The 26,401-nt window shown below is 41.5% G+C and overlaps 1 protein-coding gene across 13 annotated transcripts in view; it reads left to right on the top strand.

Annotated features, from left to right (window-relative positions):
* The window catches only part of SLC8A1 (solute carrier family 8 member A1), a 387,431-nt gene that overhangs the window by 350,569 nt on the left and 10,461 nt on the right, over positions 1–26,401 (top strand). For all 13 annotated transcript variants that reach the window (XM_040496602.1, XM_040496604.1, XM_040496606.1 and 10 more), the window contains one exon: positions 10,332–10,607. In XM_040496602.1, coding sequence (XP_040352536.1) covers positions 10,332–10,607 — 276 coding nt within the window. The remainder of the gene's footprint in view (positions 1–10,331; positions 10,608–26,401) is intronic.

Here is a 26,401-nt window from a genome sequence, read left to right as displayed (position 1 = left end):
AGAACAAAGTTTCATCGAGTGATCTTGAGACCAGGAAGGCAGGCAGGGGGCAGGGGGTGCTGGGGGTAGGGGTGGGCAAGAGCTCCTGAAGAGCCGGATTCCTTCTGTTTGCTATGCAGAGAGATAGATGTTTGCCACCAGAATGAAAAGGTTCCCACTTCTCAACAGGGCCAATATAAACCACCAGTAGAGGATTTTCCCTAAGATGAAAGGAAAATCAGACTCTTGCAGAAGAAGAAACTAGGGCCATCCATCCATTCCCCAAAAGAGCATTCAGTATTTTATACATGATGTATGCAGAGGGTTATTTTAAGGAGAGTATTTTTAGGAGTATTTAAGGAGAATATTTTAATGAGCTTAGATTTTATCAGGTTAGATTTCTGCTGGACAAACCACAGAGAATTTTTTCCACTGGAAACAGTGGGTCAAATTAATCTCAGTGAAGTGGTGGAAAGAGGTTCAGATTTCATAACCAAGTCACTTAAACTCTTCGAGGTTTGGTTTCACCTTTAAAATGGAGAAAATAATACCTCCTTGACCAGATTGCTACAAGGACGAAGATTAGATGGGATGTATCTGTTTACCCATGTGCATGAGAGTACACACTCAGTAAGTGAACCTGAACTCCTAGCTTGATCACAGCAATATCTTAAGAGAATCCAGTCTTTATGCTGCTCTGCATGTGAGGCCGGCTTTGGTACATGTCTACCTTTACATAAATTTCAGCATTTTCCTAGGACATAACATTGAGCTGTTTGTTGAAAATCACAGGGTTATTGCCGCCCAGAGTTCCTCCAAAGCTCAACTTTTACACTCTAGGAGGGTAATTCAGACTCAGCTGCTGATATTTACAAAGTGTTATCAGAGCCCTCAGGCCAGTCTTAGAACCTGGTGTGCTCACAATCCACCCACTGTAACTAAACCATCTAAACTAGCAGGAGGCATCCACACTTGCCGAGTATCAATTCCGCTTGTTGAAGGTTTATTTCGTAGGTGCTCAGGTCTATAGGGAATATGCTTCTCCACTGCAGAAGCCTGGAACTCTGTTCATCCTACAGTCAATAAAGGGTAAGAGTACACTGAGTTTCAAGATATTTAGCCTGACTTGGAGTTATTTCGCAAAGACAAAGCTTGGGGCATAATTGCATGACTAATTATGTCAAGCTACAATCATTAGGAACACTCAACTCACATTGAGGAACTCTTTACAAAGAGAAAGGGGGTGAAGCTACACAGTCCGTTTTCAGCTTTAAACTGATTCGTTTTGCTAATATTCAGACTTACTTGGAACGAGCACTCCTTAGTGGATCGCTTTTCATTTTGACACTGGCCACATCTGCTGAGAAATACTTCTGACACAGGAGATACTTCTTGAGCCAACTGTCCTAATAAGGTCCATGATGGCCTAAGCTGGTAGGGATTCTGTTCTTTCACCCAGGGGTTCATTTATTCCAGACAAGTTTGAAAGGATTCACAGGGATTGAGTTGCCTTGTGTCCCTTCCAGCACTGTCACACATCACATGACCCTAACCCCCCAAGCATGGGCTGAAATTAGCACTGACCCTATGGGGCAGAATCGCCCATAGCTGTCTCTGGCTTGGAATCGGGGGTTGGGGATGCTTAACAAGGTCTATGTAGGTGTCCTCTCCATCTCAGAACAGGCCAGAGGTCCAAGTTACAAATCTATAGCAATCTTGAACTCAAACTTCATGCACAGTGGTTTTGATATCCAATGCATTTACTTATCTAGGGACATAGAATAAAAACTAGAGAGCAGTCAAGTCTCTAGGAGTACACTTAGATGTGGGTGTGCAGGCACACTGTATTCTAGACATCGAGTCTCCACGCTAATTCAAATCCCCACTAGTTTGTGAAGATGGACTTCTCTCCCCTAGGCTTGCTCTCAGGCCTTTGCCTGCAGGGACTAAGGCAGACTAGAGATGAACAGCAAGCCTCACACTCTCCCGAAGGACAATGAGCTTCCCAGGGACTTTTTCACAATCCAAATACATTTTGAAGAAAGCTTCAAGAAGGAAAGTTCTTAGAAAGAGCTGGCATGATGTCAAAAGTACAGGTATTCTAATACCTGGAATTCTAATAAAAAGTACAGGTATTATAATATTCAGTTTTAGTGGACTGAACAGAGAGTAAGGAATTATGTCTCTTAAAGAGCATAACAAGGGGGCGCCTGGGTGGCGCAGTCGGTTAAGCGTCCGACTTCAGCCAGGTCACGATCTCGCGGTCCGTGAGTTCGAGCCCCGCGTCGGGCTCTGGGCTGATGGCTCGGAGCCTGGAGCCTGTTTCCGATTCTGTGTCTTCCTCTCTCTCTGCCCCTCCCCCGTTCATGCTCTGTCTCTCTCTGTCCCAAAAATAAATAAACGTTTAAAATAAATAAATAAATAAATAAATAAATAAATAAATAAATAAAGCATAACAAGGACAGATAAAACATTGTATAGTTTTAGTCCCCCCAAATCAGTTATACTAGTATGGGAAATGGGAGTCATGACCTAGAAATGGCATTGAAAGAGTTGTTGACATACAGGTATGAGTAAGTTCTATGTAGGACAGTATTTGAGGTGGCTACCAAAAGCCCAGTGTGTACGTTAATGAAAGTGAATGGTGTCCAGGATGCGAAAGGTAAGAGACCTTCCCACAGTGCAGGTGAGTTAGGTGCCTCTTGAAGTTACACTCAGCTCCACATACTGTATTCTAAAACAGGAGAAGGACTTAGTGCTCAGAGTATGGCCAGCTTGCCAAAGGAACCTGGAGCAAAGACTGAGGTCGATATGAGAGTATCCAGCTTCAATTGCCTGAAGGAATGGCATACGGAGCAAGATGGACCTATTCCATATGGCCTGAGAGCCTATGGGATCTGGGCAAATGAACAGAACCTAACCCAGAGCCCTCTAAACCTTGGACTGTGGGATCATGAACTGTCCAGTAGCTAAGACTCTCAAGTGCGGCACAGTTGACCATTTGGTAGACAGATTTTAAAGGAATTCATCTTAAGCAGAAAATTGACCTGAGAAAGCTCTGAAACCCTCTCAATGCTTTAAGTCCAGGCATTTTCTAATGTTCACGTTTCATTTGATAAAAGCAAATGTCTGCATTTTTTTCCTCTGTGCTTTGACAATGCACAGATATAGTAATCTGAGTAAATTGTGTTTTGAGATTTCTTTTAGTAAGGAGTTATCCTGCAGTGTACTTAGTGGAAAAATTGCTGATATCTTCTACTTGTCATCAGAGAATATACATAAAGTAAATACTTCCTAGCCATTACGTTATAGGAAAATGTTTATAGCACTTCTTCAAAATCCAGAACAAGAGACAAGTTCTTGTTTGGGAATGAATCTTTGGGTCACTGAATTTAGCGGCATATAGAAACTGTTAAGAATGGAAAGAGACGCACAAATGTTTTCTCACTAGAAATAACATACAAACACTTAAAGGGGGAAATGGAGGGGCGCCTGGGTGGTTCACTTGGTTAAGCGTCCGACTTTGTCTCAGATCATGATCTCATGGTTCATGAGTTCGAGCCCTGCGTTGGGCTCTGTGCTAATAGCTCAGAGCCTGGAGCCTGCTTCGGATTCTGTGTCTCCCTCTCTCTCTGCCCCTCCCCTCCCCTGCTCATGTTATGTCCCTCAAAAATGAATAAACATTAAAATTGAGGGGGAAAAAAGGGAGGGAATGGAGAGAAAAGTTTTTAGGTCCCTGAGTGAGCAAGACAGTAAAAGCTACTGAGTTTAACTCAAAACCTTATGTTTCAAATGGGGGGGGGGGGGAATAGGGGAGAGAGAGATACAGGAAAGCAAGAGAACAAAAAATTTTCAGATCCACTTGTAGTTTTTCCTCTTAAAATGGGGAGGGTTGATTTCACAGATTGCTAAGGTTTCTTTTGTCTTAACGCTTTACGATTCTGTCAGAACCTTTGAAAGCAAAGAAAAATGGAAGTCTACAACTGAAGAGAACTTTTTTTTTTTGGTAATTCCTGTGTATCATGTTGCAAAAAAAAAAAAAAAGTGATAGCTACAGAGGAGAAAGCTCAATCAAATGAGCCTGTTCATTGGATTGAACAAATCTTTGTGCTCAGAGACTAGATAGACACCAAATCAAATCAATCCCACTTGGAAAAAAAGGAATAAAATTTCATAAAGAACTTAGGCTCAAAACAATGTGTGTTGAATATAGAAAACCACTGTAGGGTGATCAAGCTTCAGAGTTATTGGTTTCTATATTCTATATTACATGGGGCTGTGGAGTAATGTATGTGGGGCTCAGGTCATATGGATGGTGGTGCAATTGGCAGATGTCATCCTAAATCCACTCTGTCATACTCCTGAAAAGCATCTGGTCATTCTCATATTCCCTTAATTGGAGGATACTCTTGCAAAAGACAAATAGACTAATGATAGGTAAATACCTAGAAGTAATTGAAAGACAGACCCTTCCTCAGATTAATAGCAGCACACATTCCCCAAACTGTCCCCTATGTGACAACATAGGCCAGTTTCCCAAATTCTAGAGAGAAGAGCCAGATGTAGGCAGGGTGTTTGATTCAGAACTACATGGTTGACCTCTGACAACTAGAAATGGAAATAAGAACTGGCTACACTCAAGTAGAAATTTTGAAATGGTCATAACCATGATGCCCTCCCTTTATTTATTGTTTTCTATGTTTAGTTGGTCCCCAAGGTCTTGGGAAAGATCATACAGCTGACCTGACCCAAAAATGTATCAGATCTAGGAAAGAAACCATATGAATTACGATACAAACAGGGTACATCAATGTTTTCAAATTCCTAAAAAAGGCAACATTGTATTTATACAGCACTAAGCATTAGAAGTATTCTCAGATTCAAACTTTGAATCAATATGTAATAGATGCTATACTTCTCAACTTACTTCAAAAAGACATCACCTGTGGTAAAATGTTTCCTGGGCTGTTAGATCAAATCCCAAATCAGCCACTTACCAACTGTGTGATTATTTTAGAAAATCACTTAAACCCTGTGAACTTCAGGGTTTTTGTATGTACAGCAGGATTAATGACGTTTACCTTGTAGCATTATTGTAAGGATTAAATAAGATCAGATATGTGAAAAAGTTTAGTGCCTTAGTAGACACTATCATGTTCTCTCCGTTTTTCTTTTCTTACACTCAACTTGGGAAAGCTGTGGTGATAATGACTCACTCAAACAGAATATAGATTCTGTGAAATCAGGATCCTCAGATCATAATGATTTACTACCTTCCTTCTGACTAGCAATAGAGAAGGAACATAGACGTCTGTCTGTAAAGAGGCTCACAGTTTCACAAAAGATTTTAACATTTCCTCTTCCAGTCCTTACCACAGATCTGTAATGTCGGAGTTAAGAAACTTATTTGACTGATAAGGAACTGAGGCTCAGGAAGGTCAAGTCTTGCTCCCAAAGAAGCTATGAGAATTAGAAATTGTCTTAAGTCTTCTGACCTAAGTGTCCCCAATACCCCAGAGACCTCTTTTTCTGGTTGATAAAGCCCTTACCGAGGCCAAATCCTGGGTACCTTGGGAGGGATGCACTCTAACACCTGGTCTACATTAGATGCTAAGTTATCTGCAGGTCCCAAGGTGAGGATTCTCTATCATGATCAATCATGCTAATGCTACCTTGTTCCCATGCTCCAGAGCAGGGTCAGTTCAAGTTCTGTTATGTCAGTAGTTGAACTGATGCTCTCTTCTCTGTGGTTTTAATGATTTGGCTATTTTTGTAGCTATATTTAGGAAGTCCAGCAGGTCTCAAGGAAATCATTTGAAGGGCCATGGGAAGGATTAATCGAATATAGCTTGTTATCTTTCCATTAGTGGAATCCATAAAGCTGAAAAGGAGGATTCTAACATAAGAAGATCCTTTGCTTGGGATCCTATAAAAGGGAACCCACCAAACTGCTTGTTTCTTTGTTAATGCAGAGGAAGGACTTGAAAGAATTATGTAGCCTCCAGTAAGCCTAAGCTGGCAAACATACAGAACTGGAGCATTGCTATCACTTTTGCCATCACAGAAAAGATGTTCCAGGTGTTTTTTTGTTTTTTAATGTTCCACTGCTCTTTGCAGGAAACAAACTTCTCAGTCCTGGTGGTGATGGACAAACATCATATTTTTCCTTCTCCATGACAGGGTAATTGTGCTTCATACATGGAAGTTAGTGGTCATTTTTAATATTTAGGCATCTGAGTTGGAGATTAAAATTTATAAAGAGTAGTGTGATCCCAGGAAGGAGGATGGGAAGGCACTTCTACTTAGAAATGCTATAAAACAGATGGGCCCTCCCATTCCAGATTTATGTGTTAAAATATTTCAGACACCAGGGTGCCTGGGTGGCTCGGTTGGTTAAGCGTCTGACTTTGGTTCAGGTCATGATCTCACAGTTCATGGGTTCAAGTCCCGCATTGGGCTCCATACAGTGCAGATCCTCCTTGGGATTCTCTCTCTCCCTCTCTCTGCTCCTTGCTCATGTTCTCGCTCTTAAAAAAAAAAAAATATATATATATATATACACACACACACACACACACACGTTTTATATACATTTACGTGTATGTTTTATATATGTATATATGTGTATAAATACATATATGTGCATATATACACATATATATGTGTGTGTGTATATATATATATATATATATATTTCAGATACCTTGTAATGCTGGAGACCTACAGAAGGAAATTTCTCTCTCTGTCCCTCTCATACACGCACACACTTATTTTGCATTGCACACTTATACATCATGAAGATAATTCCAGAGGACAAGATTCAATTTTGTTTCTAAAAGCCTAGAAAGTAACCTTAGGACCCAGCATGTTGACTAATCAATTAAATAATGGCAAGGAAACGCAGTACAATCCCAAGTGTGGGAAAATAATGATAACTACCATGATAATCATTATCTTGAAATACCCTCACTTTGAAGAGATGATCTAATTACTCCCCTGCACATCCCTCATGGGAAAGGTGTTATTATTGCCATCCTGAAGACAAGTATAATGTCTACTCTCCATTTACAAGTGTCATTTCTTCAGAGAAGCTTCACTATTTGCTTTTTCTTCATAATGAGTCTTAGACACCCCAAATTAAGTAATTTTGTAGCATTAGAGGCAGAATAATGTTTCTATAAATAATTAAAATCCATGTTTTCCAAACTGCTTTAATCATATATCCTATGAAATTACAAACTGTCCAAAAATATAGAGGATCATATACAAAATAAATATAACCAGAAACTCCAGTGTTTTTCCTGAGCTTCCCTGGGGTATTTTTGCAACTCTCCCATCTTTGGGATGGGGAGTTGGGAAGAAGAGGAGTTGGAGAAATTAACAGGATTCTCTTCTTCCTCTTTCTCTCCAACAAGCCCTAACAACAGCTGCTCTCACAGTGAGTTCTTCTGGACCCAAAGCATAGGGTGAAAGGGAAATGAGAAGAAGAGTTAGAGGGGAAAAAAGAAGAAATGGATAAGCAAATAAGAAAGGAGTGGGTAATGGAGACACTGAGTGGTTGTCCTTAAATATCAGTGTCATGACCCAGGAGGCTTCCGAAGGGACTATATTAGTTTGCCAGGGCTGCTGTAACAAAAGACCACAGCCTGGGTAGCTTAAACAACAGAAATTTCTTTTCTCACAGTTCTGGAAGATAAATGTCCAAGACCAAAGTGTTGGTGGGTTTGGTTTCTCCTGGGGCTTCTCTCCTTGACTGGGGGCAGCCCAGCCTTCTTGCTGTGCCTTCACATGGTCGTCTTTATTCGCGTGCATCCCTGGTGTATGTCCCAATATCCTCCTCTTAAAAGGATACCAGTCTGATTAGATTAGATGAGGGCACCCTAACAGCCTCATTTTAACTTAGCCATCTCTTAAAGGCCCTATTTCCAAATACAGTCCACACTCTGACCTTAGGGCTTCACCTTAAAAATCTGGGGGAGATAATTCAGCCCATAACATGTGCTTTTATTTAAAATCATCTCCTTTCAGGCAAGATGTTACAAATATGTAATCAGTGTACAACATGACACTGAAGGAGATGGGTGTTAAAAGATAAACTGAGGCACATTAAAAATTTCAGGAGTTTATTGGAGCAAGTATGTATTGGAATCAGGCAGAGCCAACCCAAAGTGGTTTAGGGGCACTCAGCCAATAGGAGCTAGGGGAAAGGCCTTTATACAGCAGAGGAGGAAGCAAAGCAAGGAAATTACTTGATTGGCTGTCGCTTAAGTGGTTGCCTAATTTGGTAAAGCCCAGGTGGCCGCCTGTGATTGGTTGCTCTAAAATTGTTTTCTCAGACAAGACTGCATTTATGGAAATTGATCTGGTTTAGGTTTTGATTTGCTTACGTAGATTACCAAAACATTAGAGCCACCCTAGTCCAAGGGCCTCCTTCAGTGACTTTAACATGGTTAATAATGCTTTCTTACTCTAGTTAGTCACACATTTTACAACCCGCTGGTTGACTTGAGTTACCTACCCACCTAGTCTCCAAAGGTGATTCCATTCATCTGCTGGGAGCTTCCTCCCAACACTTTGTTGGAGATGGTCCAAAGCCTCCAAGGGGAGTCTGTTTTCTCCACAGATCCCCAAAGGTTGTTTGTATGATGAGCGTGTGCTCATCGAAGAGAGAGCAAGCCATTGCCTCGTCTCTCTTCTGTGAGGTGACAGGTGACAAATGGAGACTTTCTTCTCGTGTTTTGTGAGACACCCTCTTCCCTCAAAGCTCCTCTGCTGTAAGGGTTTTCCCAGTAATGATCTGCACCAGATGGCTTCACCACCGGAGTGCCTCACAGAGTGCACACGCATTTGCTCCTTTCTGGTAGTCTCTGGTCACACAGTCAGATGGGAAGTCTGACAGCCTCACCTGCTGCTGCCAACTGCATTAGTTGGACAAAGGGGATCTTTGGTGACAAGATTTGTGGCAGTTGGGGATGAACAAAGTCCTCAAGGAGTTCTTCCCAAAATGGCACAAAACACATGAAATTATATTGGCCACCACTTCAAGAAGAGTTGACATTCAGTATCCCTATTTTCAAACATGTGAATGAGAACTGTATCCCATTCTAGAAGAAGTCTGTTTTAGAATGCTATTATTGATTTCCTGGTTCCTTTAAATAATAAGCTTGGTGCATTTCTTTATGCACTGATTGTAGGATGTAATTGGCAGAATTGTGCAGTGTGTGTATATATTATGTAATTAAGTAGTTATAAAAAGTCAGTGGAAATTCATGCATGCATTACTTCATTTAACAAGCACTTAGCCAGCTTATCACAGATGATGGAGATGGGACCAAACACTAGGGACACAAAAATGAACAAACTCCTGCCCTCGACAGGCTCACAGTCAACTGGAAAAGAAAGTGAATGGACAGTCTGGAGAGAGACTGGTTGTTGAGTGTGCATCAAAATCGCCTGTGCCACCCCCCTTCCACTCCATCCCCAGTCCTCTAGTTTCTGATTCTGCAGGGCCAGGAATTTGCTTTTCTAACAAGTTCTCTGGTGATGCTGATATTGCTGGCTGAGGGACCACAGTTTGAGAACCCTGATCTAGTGTCACAAGTGTCGGGGTGAGGGGGGGGGGGTGGTTTGGAAGTACTGGCTGGAGGGCAAGGGGGCCATGAGAGGTTTCACAAAGGAAGTGAGTTTTAAGGGATGAGTGGGGAAGGGTAGGGAGGGAGGGATTAGGACATGCCAAACACATTTAGTTCTAAAGGACAAAAGTTGGAGAAAGTACATATGGTTTGAAAACAAATGCAGATGATTCCATTTGGCGAGGATGAAGTTTGAGTTTGAAGTAATTGCAAGAGATAAAGCTGAAGAAATGTGTAGGGCACAGAGCTGTGATTAAGGGCCTTGTTTGAACACTGTCCTGTAGGTGATTATTTCACCATGGATCTCCAGAGCCAGCCTTCAAGCTGGAAGGAAAGAACTTTGGCCAAAGGGCTCTGTCGTAGTTACCCTGCATCAAAAGAAGCTTCTTTCTGAGCCTGGCACAGGGCTTCCCAGTCTGTTGGAAGAAATTCTTTTCATTTCTCTGAAGGTGATAGGACAGTAGAAAGGGTGTGTTGATTGAGTATAACCAGAACTGGGTGGGGCTTAAGTATTTGCCAGTGACTGGTGAACCACTGTGAGGGGGTATGTCAGTAGTTTAATAATTAATTGACTAATTATGATTGGCTCTTGGAAAACCCTAAGCTTCAGTCACCTCTAATGACCTCCTGGTTACTCAGGCCTAGGAAGGAGGCAGTTGAAGAGAGGAAGAGCCCAATTAGTGCAGGTTGTGATGAAATGTGCTTCATTCCTATCTCCAGGGGAAGATGACGACGACGATGAATGTGGGGAGGAGAAGCTACCCTCCTGTTTCGATTATGTGATGCATTTCCTGACTGTGTTCTGGAAGGTCCTCTTCGCCTTCGTCCCCCCTACAGAATACTGGAATGGCTGGGCCTGTTTCATTGTCTCCATCCTCATGATCGGCATACTGACAGCTTTCATTGGAGACCTGGCTTCCCACTTCGGATGCACCATTGGCCTGAAAGATTCTGTGACTGCGGTAGTGTTCGTCGCGCTTGGAACTTCGGTACCAGGTAGAGAATGCATTCGTATATGATTTCCCCCAGACGTGGAAGCCCATGTGCCTTCCCGACCTTTTCTTTCTCACAATTTCAAGGACTGGGCTAACAAACCAGGCTTATGCAAGACAAGAGCCCAGAGATATAAATAATGTCACTGCCAGAAAACTGTCATGGCAGTTTTCAAGGTTAGAACGCTGGCCAGTACCATCATGGTGACAGGAAAGCATTCCCAGAGGGACTGCCTGGCCTGCGTGGAGAGAGCACATTGGTTTGATGGATAGATCGATAGATCAGCTTCCCATTACAATTAGCACTTTCAAAAACACGAAATTACAGGATCATCTTCAAGCACAAAATGTGTCTTTTCGATATTTACTAATGTTTGGATAATTTCCATGAAACTGTATGGTTGGACACCTGAGATAAATACCTACTGAAAACCTGATACAATATTCTCTTGACCCAAATGTTAATGGGAATAAGTTTACAAAAAAAGTCGACATTGAGCAGGACGGGGAAAAAGTAATTCTGGCCAAAGCGAGCAGGGCAGCTACACATTTCGTGGATGTCCCTTCATGCATTCCTTATAAGCTGAATTTTTCTTCCCACCTACAACTGTAGTTCATTATATTTGCTCAGACTTCTAAGAAATCCTCCTCCCAAACTTAACATTGACAGCAGTAATTTTCAAACTTTGGTGAGCATCAAAATTACCTGGGAGCCTGTTTAAAACAATGCAAATACCCTGAACCTACCGTCAACCTGAGGAGTCAGAAGATCTGGAGGATAGGCCCAGACAATGTGTGTTTTAAGTTCACAGGTGATTCTGGTGCACATCAGAGCCTACTGTAACTGAAGTTCTGGATCCAGTCCCCAGCACTAGTTGACATCATGGCAGATATACAGCTAACCCTGGCTTTTGGTTTTGAGTCTGAAAACAAGTACAGCTTAAATCATGTATATATCTCCTCACTGGAAGTTACTAGCTGTTCTTCTGCACTCCGACATTTATCATCTCAGTGACTGTGGACAAGTCTCTGAGCCTTCATTTGTAAAATTGGGAGAGTCCTATATAACTTGCAGAATTGTGGTACGGACTGGAGAAGACACCTATAAATTATGCATCTACTAAAACATTTGAAACAGAAGGAATTTGATTCAAACAGCAGCTTTTGTTAATTAGTTATTTATGAATGGCTGAGGACGGTCTGACCGGTGTAAGTTTGGACAATTCATCTTTGAGTAACCGGGAATAAACTGTCCAGATTTATACTGGTGAGCTATATTACACATGGTATTATCCAACCGATGGACCATTTGGGAGTCCTGATCAAGGGGTCCGGTGTAGTTCCGGTGTCCAACTGAGATGATGGAGGCGCCAGAGGATCTAGGGGGTACTTTCACTCCTGCCATGGAGCAGGACCATGCAGACTTCCATTTGACTGCTGATCCTCGGGGGTGGGGGGTGGGGGGGGGCAGGAAGCAGACACCCTCTCAACCCCAGCTGTTTCTAGCAGTTTCCATTTTGATCTTTACTTTGAATTTTTTCCCGAAAATAACCAGAAATTTAGCAAGCAGGAGGAGAACCTTAAAATATTCTTTATTGCGAGTTGTTCTGTTTAGAGAACTGTACCAAAAGGAACAAAACATAACGGCTATCCGTTGCTCTATCTCAGGTTACTATAGGAAACTATGCCTTGGAATCTACTCTCCCTAAGGCTGGTGCTCAGGTTAGCACGCACTGTTGGCCCTGGGTTTAACCCTCGAGGAGAATATGCGCAAATTAGGATAACGAAAGCAAAACTTAGGCCTCTCGTCAGTATTACTCAAAATCAGCTTACCTCTCTGGAAACGCAGCCGGTAGTCCTACCAAATGCATCTCCTGTTTTCAAAAGGATCAGAAGAAATGATTTTACTAAGTCAAATCCTTGTTTCTAAATATTTACATTTTTTAAAAATCTCCCAGCTCATTTCAATACCTCAAAACTGGCTCCTTTCCCTATATACCAGTCTTCCAACGTGCTTGTGTGCCTCTCCTGTTTTAAACTCTTGAAAAGTGTGGCAGCCATACCATATCATTAAGTTTTTTTGTTGTTGTTGTTTCTGGAACGTGAAATGTGGATGACACTAAACCTCAGTGTTTGGAAGGGTCATTGTTCTGCCACTTAAAACCAGCTCAGAACCCAGGTAGGGGCATCAAGAGGTAAGAAAGCCTGTTGGGGAGAATCCAACAGAATCATTAGCTGTCAGAACGGTTTCCCTTCACCGCCAAAAATTCTTCCCATCGGAAAACAGATTCCTTCGTTCTGCTACCTGGAGAATTCCTGTAATTTGCTGCAATATTAGCTGCGCAGCATGCTCCCCACACAATGTATTCACAGGTAATCTCATCATATTTATATAAACAGACATTCCCCCCCCCAAAAAAAGCTGTGCAAATTGAACGAGATGCTTAGCAAACATAATATTTCTGACTTGATTCTTCAACCCTGATGATTCAGAGAATGCCTTATTATAGCTTCTGACTCCTTAAAAAAAAAAAAAAAAAAAAAAAAGATGCTATTGTTCCCAGATGACAAAGCCCAGTTGGTACAGGTAGAAGAATAAAGGAGAGACTAATTCTTTTCACCGAAAGCGTACCATTAATCGGCACTGGTCCTGAGACCCCACTTTTTCTCTAGGTTGATGTCTTGACACTTTTCCTAAAGCAGAAGGGTTCCCGGCTAGTGTTCGATGGGCTGCTTGCCTCTTTGTGGTGAGACCCTTGAACTCTCAGCTTGGGGGCCTGCCCTAAGCAGGATTAAGTATTTAAATATCTCAAAGTTGTTTTGTTTTTTTTTTTATATTTTTATCATATTTTTCAAACTCTATGGGGGGAAAAGAGCTTCTCCCTCATGCCACTGGTATCAAATATTCATTCTAGCCTATTGGCAGAGGAGGACCCCTGAGGGTCTGCACTCCCCCTCAACATTAGGTATGCTGAGATGACCTTAAGGACTCACACCTGCTAGCAGAGCAAGAGCCTTCTTTTCCAGAGAAGAGGGGCTTCCTGAATAGTCTTCTCCCACCTCTAAATGGTGGCATAGGCAGAGCCTAGTCTCCAGTTCCCCCTTCCCCATCTGGGCCCATCACACCAGTCTCCATGGCTTAAATGCCGCCAACGTGCCAATGATTACCAAACGTGTATCTCCAGTCTCCACCTTCCTGAGTTCTAGATTCATATGCCAACTGCCCTCCCTATATTGACGCTGGATGTGGAAGTTGGGGCTCCAAATCACTATGTGCAGAGTGGAACGGCTTTATTTCCACTGCCCAGCTGCCTTATCCTTCAGCCAAACCTATTCCTTCCAGATCTTGCCTTTTTTCAGGAAAACAGTATCATCATCTACCCAGTGTCCTTGATTTCTTTTTCCTTGTCCCCACAGTCAAGCCATCCTTAGGTCCTGCAGATCTTACCACTACGGTACATCATGATGGGACCACTTAGTTCTCTATAACCAAGTCCAGACAGGCCATTCTCTCTGACTCCTACAGTAGCTTCTTGTCTCCATGCTTCTAGGGATTGTTTTAAGATGGCAATCAGACCGCATATCTGCTTACCATCTTCCAAGGGCTTCCTACTTCACTGAAGATAAACTTCAAAAGTATCCTCCTGGCTTACAAAGAAAGCCCTATGTGACTTGGCCCTTGCCTGTCTTTCCATTGTTTTCCTCCTTGTTCTTCAGCCCCACTGGCCTTTTTATTGTCCTCCACACATCAAGTTCGTTCCTTTCTCAAGGTTGCACTAGCTGTCAAAAATGCTCTTCCCCCTCCATTTACCCAAGACTGGTTCTTTGTCTTCAATTATAGTTCATCCTAAATATCACTTCCTCGAAGAGACCTTTCCTAACCACACAATGTGAAGTGGTTCAAACAATTCATTTGTGTTATATCACCCTTTTTCCATAGAGTCTTTATTACCTTCTGGATTTTTTGGTTTATTTTTGAATGTTATTGTCTACCTCTCCCCACTGAAATGTAGGCTTCATGGGAGCAGAAACCTTGCCCTTTTAATGTCTCTCTCTCATATTTTTGGCTTCGAAAATGATGCCCAGATAACAGATAATACAATTGCATGTGCCCATGTGTTTGGCCGTGTATGTGAATGTCTTGTGTCTATAAATGAACGGACAATTCATCCATTGACACTTTACTGTGAGTACTCAGATGACTTTCTTAACACCTTCTAGAGACAAGTAAGAAAGTTATGATTGAGGGCGATGAGCAGTAGATACTTTTATAGTGTGGATTATTCTTGAAGAATATATTTGGGCAGGTTATTGTAGTAAGAAGGGCAAGGATAACTTGAGAGCAGTGAGTCTCCTCTTTCATAATGTGGCTATGATGGGAAGGGTGATGAGGGGCAAGATATTTTTTGTCTCTTTCTTCATTCTCTTCTCTATCATCGCTGATTTTCAGATCCAGAACTCAGGCCAATACTTTTAAAACTTTAGGTATATTTTGTGTAGTACTAATTAGGCATTCTGCAGTAGCCTGACTTGGGACCATAACTAGGTTATGTCAGATTGTTTCTATGGGAAATAGGCTCGAAATCTCAAAGAAATTAATGCAAGAAGTTTAGAAGCCAGCCATTTTTGTATGAGGCACCACCTATAGCACATACTGTTTTTGCATACATTTACTTGGATGAAATTGGGTACATTGGGCCAAAATATTCCAGCTTCTATATCACATTCCAAACACAGGTGTTCCTTGCATCTCTTGCTTCTATTGGAATCAAGTAGAAGCAAGCACTCTTCCTTACGGAGAAAACTCTTAGATGTTAATGAGTTCGGAATATTTTGACTTCACTCAGTCTACCTTGGTCGTGGTCCATACGTCTTGATTAGGCTTGTGCCTGAAGCTGGCCTACTGCCCCTTGTATCTTCCCATTAGGAGCTGTTTACACCTAGGACCACAACAGTTTTAAAATTGGGCATTCTAAGGCTGCTTCTTAGCCTCTGGTATTGTTAGATTTCTCTGTTCACTTCCAGTGTTTTGAATATCCTTTGAGTTTTGTCAAGTAGGAATTATTTCATTGTAGACACTTTAAATCATGAAGAGAAAGAAAAGAGATGATCTTAGGCATTTTTCCCATTCTGTATATAGAACCTTTTTTTAAAGAATAAAACCTTATTTTAGAGAAAATGTATGCTATTTTTAAGTTACATTACTTCCAGGTTTCTAAACACCATAGGAAGAATTTGACAAAAAACTAGTTATACTAGCTGTTCACTATGTTTGCTTAGTGAAGCGTCATGAATATGCACCAAGGAGGTAGAGAGTTTTAGAACTATAGGTACAGAGCTTTAGAACTGAATCCAGGAAGCTGGACTTCCAACCATTACTCATTGTATGACTGGAATCAGTTGTTTGACTCAGCCTTGGTTTTCCTGCCTGTAAAACAGGCATGATGATACATGGCAATTTGTTTAAACTTTTTTTTAATGTTTTATTTATTTTTGAAAGCAAGAGAGACAGACCACGGGCGTGGGAGGGGCAGAAAGTGAGGGAGACACAGAATCCAAAGCAGGCTCCAGGCTCTGAGCTGTCAGCACAGAGCCCGACGTGGGGCTCGAACTCACAGACAGCGAGATCATGACCTGAGCCGAAGTCAGATGCTTAACCGACTGAGCCACCCAGGAGCCCCGATACATGGCAATTTAAGCAGAGTTGATGAGAGGATTAAAGTAATATGGATCTCAGAGCACTTTGTCAACCGAAAATTGCTATAAATCTAGGAAATAACATTCTCTACACTGACATCAACTCTCAAAATGTCAAAAGGAATAGAAACCATCAGAAAATGAGAAAGAATAGGAAAAATATTATGATCAGGGAAGGAAACTTTTAAAACTTTACCACTCCACTGTGTGTTAGGCAGACACACTGTATTTATATTATCTATTATTTCATTTAGATCATATCATTAAGTTACATGAAGTGATTTTTGTCTCCTCTGAGATTTTCTTGTCCCTGAGACCCAACCATTCTCTAAAAGTGAATTTATTTTTTACTTCTTTGGCATTGTGCTAGAAACATTGCAGATACATATATATATATATATATGTATGTGTATATATATATATATAGACACACACTATATATATATACACATACATATATATATATATATATATATAACATATATAAAACATATTTTTATTCATGGTTAACATGTTTTGGTTTTTACTTTCCTAACTTCTAAAAACTCTGAAAACTACATCATAGAGTATACTTGAGTAACAAAGACATTACAATTTATTAAATCCCGCTGCTTTATTTCCCAGGGGATCCTAACATAACTAGTACAGTCATGCAGGTTGTATAGACAGCGGTGCCTCTGTTTAAAAGTCCCTTTATCACGTAAAGGCAGCACCAATATCCTCACTTACATAATGAAATTAAGGCCCACAGAGAATAAATAATTTGCTCATATTCAGTCCAAGTTTCAATCGATGACAAATTGTCTCTCCTTATCATAATCTGGTACTCAACCACTCTATTTTTTTATGTGGATTTATTTTTTATATGGATTTATTTTTAAAGTATCCCATATTTTCCCACGTATCTTATAATTTGTGGGAAATTACTTCTTTCTTTGCTTCAATTTAGTATTTCCGACTTTTAAAATTTTTTTTTCAACGTTTATTTATTTTTGGGACAGAGAGAGACAGAGCATGAATGGGGGAGGGGCAGAGAGAGAGGGAGACACAGAATCAGAAACAGGCTCCAGGCTCCGAGCCATCAGCCCAGAGCCTGACGCGGGGCTTGAACTCACGGACCGCGAGATCGTGACCTGGCTGAAGTCGGACGCTTAACCGACTGCGCCACCCAGGCGCCCCAGTATTTCCGACTTTTAAAGCATGCCACAGTAGAATTATATTCAAGCTCTTTGAGGTCAGGCACCTTATATCCTTATTCCTTTGGCATGGAAAGCACCTAGTAGGGTACATGCTTCAAAAAATTACAGAAATGATAAAGGCCTATTTCTATACCCATAAACACTTAGCATTTCCTACCTGTAAAAATTTAAAGGAGGTTTGGTCATTCTGGCCCGAGACCAAAGCTTCCTGTGATACACGGCTGACCAGGCACGGGCGTCAGGATCAGGAAGGGCATATCGGGGATGTTCTCCCAGCAGTCACGTTCTGCAGACTTACTGGAAACTCTGGAAATCAAGCCGTTTTCTAGGTCTCTGAGCAGGAGTAGGAGCCTGGGAGTAGAAATCACTAGAAGTAACTATCCAAGGCATCTATCAGTACATACACTCAGCCTCCCCCTTACTTAACAACAGAGATGGGGTCAGAAGGAAACACAGCACAATCAGATACTCTTCTCAGGGTAAATTGTATCCAGCCATTCTGAAATCCCACAGCCATCTGATCTACCCTGGAGAATAACGAGGAATCCGACTGATACAACCATGTCCTCTCCCTCCATCCTACTTCAGATAGATTTGGTGTTTTCATTTCTGGGTTCACGGATTAACTGGGAAACAGCCTCAATATAAGAATTATGCAAAGTCATCTCTTAGTGGGGTATTCATGGTTCTCCACAAGACGGTACAAAAGAACATGAGCTTTAGAGTCAGGTAAACGTGAGTTCAGATCCACCCACCCCACCTCTAGAGGCAAATTGCTTGACTCCTGTCAACCTTAGTTCATTAATCTGAATGACAGTAATGGGGACATGAAAATCTACCTCAGAGTTGTAGTGAAGATGGCATGAGAGCACCTTTATCAAGCACCCAGTACAGGGCCCGGCATATAATTGGTGCTTGAAAAAAATATTAGATCTCTTTTCCTTTTCTTTTTTTTTTTTTTTTAATTTTTTTTAAATGTTTATTTATTTTTGAGACAGAGAGAGACAGAGCATGAACGGGGGAGGGGCAGAGAGAGAGGGAGACACAGAATCCGAAGCAGGCTCCAGGCTCTGAGCCGTCAGCACAGAGCCCGACGCGGGGCTCGAACTCACGGACCGTGAGATCGTGACCTGAGCTGAAGTCGGCCGCTTAACCGACTGAGCCACCCAGGCGCCCCTCTCTTTTCCTTTCTACCTCAATGTACTGATAAATAGGCTTAGCCTCCCGGTAGTTAGCTCAGCTATATCACAGCAAGTGAAAAATAGCAAACCAAGTAAATTCGCAGCCCATCTTCATTACGAGGTCGTGTGTTAGGAATTCCTACATTAGGAATTCAGGTTTGGGGGACATTCTCAATTGTGTTCCTGTTTCCTGCAATTTTACCCCGAGCTTTTACACTCAACATTGGCATTTCAACTCAGACGCGGTTGAAGAGAACATACCATAGCTACATATTACCTGTATACGAATTTAATCGGGTGATTAACATTTCACAACAGCTTACATGGGAATGAAAACAGAATTGCTTTACTCTGCACCAGGATTTCCCCATGGCTATAATGTTGGTTCCCCCAGGAAGATCCGAAAGGGCAGGTATATTTTGTTTTCTGATACCTGAATAAGCAGTCAGTTTCTTTGCCACCAAGAAAGGTCAGGACTGCTGAAAATGGGCCCTCTGATCACAGTCAGGCCAAGAGGCAGAGCCACCCAGGGACATGGCCAGAGGTCCAGCACCAGGCAACCCTTAATCACTCAGAGGGCTTTCCACAGGACCTTCTCTCACCCTCACACCAGTGACCAGCCAGCTGGAGGTAAAACGCTCGGAATGTTCCAGCACACTTTCTCACGAATAGGTGATGTCATAGGACTTGAAGGAAGCTTACAAAAGCAAGCATTTCTAAGGACAGAGCGAAACAAAGGAAGGCTGGATACCAGATTTCACAAGATTTGCTCCACAAATGGCACAAGAACTGCCTGTTATTCTAAACTAAAACACAGTGGGGAATAGACTAAGTGCAGCAGACCCAAAGCATTTTTGTAAAAACCTGGGAAACACCCATTTCAAAACTATTTGAATCCCTTATTCTTACAGCCCAAAAGAAGAATTTGTATTTAGTACTTACAAATTTTTTGTTGGCAATTGCAATCTTTAATTTGTATCAAGAGGTAGCACTGTATGGGGTCCCTGGCATGAAGCACAAGGCTGGAGGGGGACCAGGATGCTGACAATGATGTCATCTACCAGGAGGTGGCCCCGGGGAGCTGAGAATGCAGCACGCGTCATGCCCAATGTGACATAAGCCTGTCTTTGGATTAGTGCCCCAATCCCACGCCAACCACCTTCACTCAGTCCCACAAAAATCATGGTGTAAAAGAAGGGAAACTAAAAATGTTTCACCCTAGTCTTCTCTGGGCCTTCCTGCCTAGTCTAGGTCAGACAAAGCAAGGATATTGGCAGAAACATCATGCCGTTCAGTGGTTTGTGTGTGTGTGTGTGTGTGTGTGTGTGTGTGTTGTATTCAGAGAGCTGGTGTTATGAATGTGCAATGCGAATGAATGTAGATTTCCTCTCCTTTTTAGTCTTGAGGTATATTGCAAACGGGGAAAAAAAAAACAAGTGAAGACCTTAGGCCTGTTTGCTCCAAGGGGACTAACAATAGCCTGGGTCTCTTAGAAGTGACTTGAAAATAATGTTGAGGTGATAACTTTCATTTCTCCCTTCTCACATGTGGAAATTAGATAATGAAAATGAAAAATTTCAAGAACCACTGTTGTGCTTTTTTTTTTTTCTTTTAAATTCAGGCCTCAGGCTGCATTTTTAAACAACCTTGTAGGCATAATTTATATACCATAAAAGTCACCCATTGAAATGTACAGTTGAGGGAGTTTTTTATTTTTTTATTTTTTTAGCAAATCTACAGTGCCCTACAATCATTACCCTAATCCAGCTTTAGAACATTTCATCACTTCCCTCTTGGCTACTGACAGGTAATCCCCACCTCTACCCACATGAATTTCTTCCCTCTTGGCTACGGACAGGTAATCCCCACCTTTGCCTCCTGCCCCAGGGAGCCACTAATGTAACTTTGAAGACCCCACAGATTCGGCTTCTTTCAGCGTTTCTCCATGACCAATTTGAATGTAAAAATGTCATGGATCCTCCACATGATGGTAACTATACTTTAGTAATACATAAATGTAGGGATTTACCTCAGATTCTGTAAAATTTTAAGATAATTTTTGTTTTATTCACCATAACATCTCTATAGTCATTTGCAAACTACAAATATGAGATATTTTTGGTCTTTATTGCTTTGTGAATATAGAGATATGTGCACCCTTTAAAACAATCCCACTACCCTCCCCACAACAGTAGCCTTAGCTCATATATTTGAAATTGCTGGGGGAAAATATCACACAATGGTATTTAGAATTAGCACTGTGAATCTTGGGGTAAAACCCCCGTTTAATGATCTATAGAGGCTAAATATCCGTGGCCAATTCAGTCAGGTAATCATAACACATTGAAAATGAGGCAACTCTCATGAGTTCAGCTTCTTACTATTATCCCCAGCCCTAGCTGTCACCCTGTAGACACTGGTCATTGGCCCCTGGATCAATACAAATCCATGAAAACCATTAGGAAGAGAGCAGAGACCAGGGCCTAGAACACAGGCTGTGAACACTGTCTCCTGCACACAGAATATTATCACTGAATTCAAAAGAAAAAAAAAAAAGTGGGCTACAAAAAAAAGCAGAACCTAATTGCCATGTCATGGGCACCGCATGAGAAACAAAATGACTTTAAGGCTCATTGCTATTTTTAGAAGAGAAGGCAAATAAAATGGTAATTCAATTTAAAAAGCAAATCTTACATGTGACTGTAAAAGCATTTTAATACCTGTTGGGGATAGTGCATATCACAGACATGAAATCATGGTGCTTGGCATTTAAGTAGAAAGCCAGCTGGAATGCCATCAATGCTCCTCAGCGCACAGACCTCACATCCTGCCTTTGCCCAGGACTGAAACTTAAGCTATATATTACCAGTTTATACTCCGCTTCATTCCACAAAAAGGATTTAAATCCATAAAATGCCTCACATTCTTCAGCCACCTTTTCTGGCGCATGACCCAGAAATGCCAAATCTATTGGTGGCCATATTAGATAACCTTTGTTTAACTCAGCACATATAAATCCTACGTTTCGTGCTAAGGAGAAAATAGCCACTTTGGTTCTATTATTTACAATCAGGAAATGCTGTGTCGTGTTTGTTTCCTTTCCCCTCTCTCCCTCCTGTTCTGGAGCCCAGGAGGCTTTTTGACAGGGTCCTCCATAAATTGTAAGCTATTATTAGGTTATCGCCCTAAAAACTCGTGGGTTGAGACAACAAGCGAGACTTGCTGTGGTTCCAAAGTGAAATGATCCCCACTGGGGTCCGCAAATGGAGCCAGCAGAGGACAAATTATACCTTGTCATTCCTGAGTTGTGAAACAACAACTAACCACAAATGTGCAAAAAGATCACGAAAATGTCCTTCTCGGAAGGATTCTTTGTATGATGATGCTTCAGACAGCTGAAAAATGGCAAAGCAAAAGCCCTAAACTAACCCACTTGTCCAATTAGAAGACGCTGGTCAGGTGCTCAGAAAGGGGTCAACATCCAGCGTGAGACCACACCAGAAAATGTTCATCCTTTTGTCTGTTTCCATCTGTGCTTCCAGAGTTCCACATGTAGGGAGACAAGGGTCAAACCACCTAGAAGAACCTGACATTGATAACTTCAGGACCAAGTCTTGTTTTCCTGAGAGTATGGATTAAGCCCTTTCTTCTACAACTTCTACACCAGAGCTCAGTCTACAGAGGAATAGTGAGAATATTCAAAATAAAAAACTGTGTTCTGACAGATGATGCCAGGAAGCACAGAGTGTGAGACAATGTGGCATTCTCGATCATCAAATATTCCAGACATCTTCCCTCTACACAAATCATTAGACGTTAAGTTTAAAACCATTTTTTAAACATCAGATCAAAGGAAGCAGTATGATACAGTAGCAAGGCATAGGATTCAGAGCCATTTTGCATGTGTTTTGATTCATGTGTTCTACAAATATTAAGTACCCACTAAGTAGTATACCCCATTCGACATAGTAGATACAGAGGGATAAACGAGACAGATGTTTAATCCCACAAAGTGCATACCCCAGGGGAAGAAAACAGATACTTAACAAAAATAGGATAAAGTTTCAGATAGCAATGAGATGAACATTCTTGAGAAGAAAATAAAACAGGATTATGGAATCCTGGACTCAAGAGCATGTATACACTATACACACGGAGGGGTATTTTAATAGGGTAGTATGACTCCTTATACACCAATCATTGGAAAATTACCTACTCACTCAAACCTCTGGTTATCCCCCTGCAAACTTATCCCAGCAGTTCTAACCTTAGAAATTATGAAAAAGCGTTACTTTTTCTTGACCTATTCCTTTACATAACCCTTTTGAGGTTTTCGGTGGTTTACTTTCTTCTCTGACAGCTGTGACTCTCTTATTACCCCTACCAACATCTGTTCTTAGGGGATAGTACCCAACTTCCCTGGGTTTTTCTTCCCAATACTTCTTCCCCTCCCAATCTAAATGTTCCGTGTTAGTTATTACTTTGGAATATCCAACCAATGATCCACATTAAGGCATCAGTGGTGAATGATGATTTCATGAGGGCAGGGCATTTGCACTTAACACAAAAAGTGTTTCAACAGTAACCACATTTGCATAGCTTCATTGTTTTAAAAGTACATCTGTATAAATTATCTCTTTGATATCCACAGCAGCCCTGGAAGTTAGGCAATCTAGATGTGTCATCAGGTTCAGAGCGTGGGATAATATCTGGCAAGAATGGAATCTGATGAGAGATCCTGGAAACAAGCCTCCAGCATGAGACCCCGGGCACCAGAAATCACAAAATGTGGATTCTAAGCCCACCCCTGCATTCACATTCCTTCTGCCTCCTAGGGGGCTTCAGCTTCCTCCCCTGAAAAAAAAAAAAAAAAAAAAAAACCAACACAGCACCCACCCATCCATGCACCCACCCACTGAATTGTCAGAAAGAACAAATAGTAGAACATCTATGGAAGAGCTCTGAAAGCTCTGATGTAAAAATAAGAAATTTTTGTCAAAAGTCATTTAAAAATTATCTACCAAGAGCAGTGCTAGGTGCCTGGGAAAGAGACAAGAACAAAATATGACATTAGAGCTCAGCCTCATCACGTATCCTTAGCACCCTGGATGGAGCTCTACACCTTACTTTCTAGTCTCTGCATTCCAAATTACAACTCTAGTAAGAGCCCAGGTACAAACGATGGAAGGCTTGGGTATTATATCCCTTCTCAGAAATGTTAAGGGCACAGAGCTCTTAACAAATGAACATGCGAAGTAATTTTGTGGGTTGAAGTCAATGGAATATACTATCAGTAAATACAATATAATGTTACCATAACACAGATACAGAATTTAGAGAGGATTCTGGCCTTGTCATATAGTCCATCATTGCCTGACAAGAATGGTTCGAAGGAAACAAGGACCCATAGATCTCTCCCCTTCACAGCTCGTCCTCAGAAAAGTTTTATAGTGGATGAAGTTTGTTTTTCAAGATTCTTGTTCCACTTTATGGTCTGTCCTGAGCACCTTCCTAACTCTAAATTCCAGGCCAGGAAACCCCTGATGGCCAGGAAATCTCTTCATTACTCTCACCCCCCTCCTCATCCTGACGCCTGCTGAGATGCACCTGCTGTGTGTGCAGTATTATGATGCCTTCCCCCTTAGGATCCCACTACCATAGCCCTGATCACTGAAAGTGACCTTTACTGTTTATTGAGATGACTCTATTTGCCTACTTTTAGTAGTGTACACGCTTTCCTGAACTCATAGTGCACAAAGCAACCCCTCTCAAAAAAAGAAGGTTTATGAGGAATAAATAACTGGGTAACCATCCACAGGACACGGGCACATGTTGGGGGTCTTCAGCATATTATCTAGATCTGTAGACTTTGAGTTATACTAGTATAGCCCAGCTGAAAGGGAAGTTCTCTTGTAACCTACTAGGGCTATCTGGAAGTGGCAGTGAGCGTTTCTGTTTTCTCCAAGTTATAGTACAGTCTTTCTGTCGGGTCCCACTCAGCTACCTGTAGTTCTAGCAAGGCTTGGGGCACCTATGGCTTTACCATCTCTAAAGCAGGACTTGAGAAGATTCAGACAGGAGACAGATGTTCCAGAAATAGAACAAAGCATAGAAGAACAAACCAGGCTTCAAAGGCAAGGAGGGTTGAGGGACAGAGGGAGATTATGGGGAAGGAAGGAACAGCAAGGTGGAAGACACTGACTGTTTCACGCAAGGCAACCCTGGACTGTGTTGGAGGCAAGGAGTTCCAGTTGTATCTAATAACAAAGTGGCTTGGGAAAGTGACAGCTACTTGCTGTAGCCCCAAACCTGCCCTTTTTTTGCCTTTTCAAAATTAGCAAAATGCTGCTGATCTAAATCTCAACAATGTTTTACCCTCATGGACTTGGTATTATTAATAAAGGTTCATTATAAAAGTAATAAAATTCTGGCTCAAAATTGAAAATACCAGAACCTTGATGTTATTTTAAAAGTAGGTTCCTTCAAGCCTGTTTTTATGTACTATAATGTAACAGCAAGAGAAGCCAGGAACTTAGGAATTGAAAAAATTACTTTGTCAGTGATCTCTAATATTGTCCTAAAGGTATGAAGGGTCATCCATGGAAATAGCCCCTTCTTAATCTGTTTCTGACCCGTACAAATATTTTTCTAAGGGAGTCAGGTTGATGTTTCTCTGTACAACCATTTTAATCCTTTTCTTTCAACTGATAAGCTGTTTTAGTATTGTGTAGTTATAGTCAGAGGTGAACATTATAAGGTTTCTGGATATTTTCTTGGAACCCTTTGCCCATTTTCAAATTTCAGGTATGTTATTTAGTCCTTGTCAACACCCCACGCTCTTATGCATAAAGTCAGTCAATACAGAGTGCACTTGTGGTGAAGACCATGAATTCTGGCTAGGAGCACATTAGTTTGTGAATACTAGTTTCACCTCTTATTGGCTATATAACTTTAGCCAACTTTCTTATACTCAGAGATTCAATTTTCTCATCTATCAAATGAAGATAATAAAAGTTCCTACTTCATACGATTGTCTTGTAGATTACATGGGAAGCCATATATAATTGTTTTAATGTTTATTTATTTTTGAGAGACAGACAGACAGACACAGAATCCAAAGCAGGCTCCAGGCTCTGAGCTGTCAGCACAGAGCCCGATGTGGGGTCCAGACCCATGAACTGTGAGCTGAAGTCAGACACTCAACCGACTGAGCCACCCAGGTGCCCCGATGGGAAGCCATATATAGAGCCTCGCCTAGGAGTCTCATAAATGTTAACTATCACTGCCCTTATCACCACTATCATTTGTGGACATCAAAGGCAGAAACACATTCTCCCTAAATCCTATAGGTTTATTAACCTTAAATCACCTAGCTGAAGGAAACCATAATAAAAAGTGGTTAATATCATTAACATTCCCTTTGTTATCACCAGAAGAAAGAATTCTGAAATAGGAAATATTCGCTGTGCACCTACTAACTTCCGGACACCATCCTGAGCCATTTTGTAGTGCTTCTTTTGATCATCTTTATGGCTATATAAATAGGGACTTTTATTTTCGCTATTTTACAGATATCAGAGTCTTACAGAGAGGTTATCCCAAGGCCACACACCCAGTACATGGTAAATGGGACCAGGACCAGGTCTTACTCCATAGCTTAGGCTCCTTCCTACTATAACTAGAGACATTATGCAGTCCACAGTAATCAGCACTGGCATCCT

This window comes from Herpailurus yagouaroundi, unplaced genomic scaffold, assembly GCF_014898765.1.
Source record: "Herpailurus yagouaroundi ecotype Mexico unplaced genomic scaffold, PumYag 188, whole genome shotgun sequence".
NCBI lineage: Eukaryota > Metazoa > Chordata > Mammalia > Carnivora > Felidae > Herpailurus > Herpailurus yagouaroundi.
The sequence above is the reverse complement of the archived record's forward strand: the minus strand, read 5'-3'. Positions and strand labels throughout refer to the sequence as shown.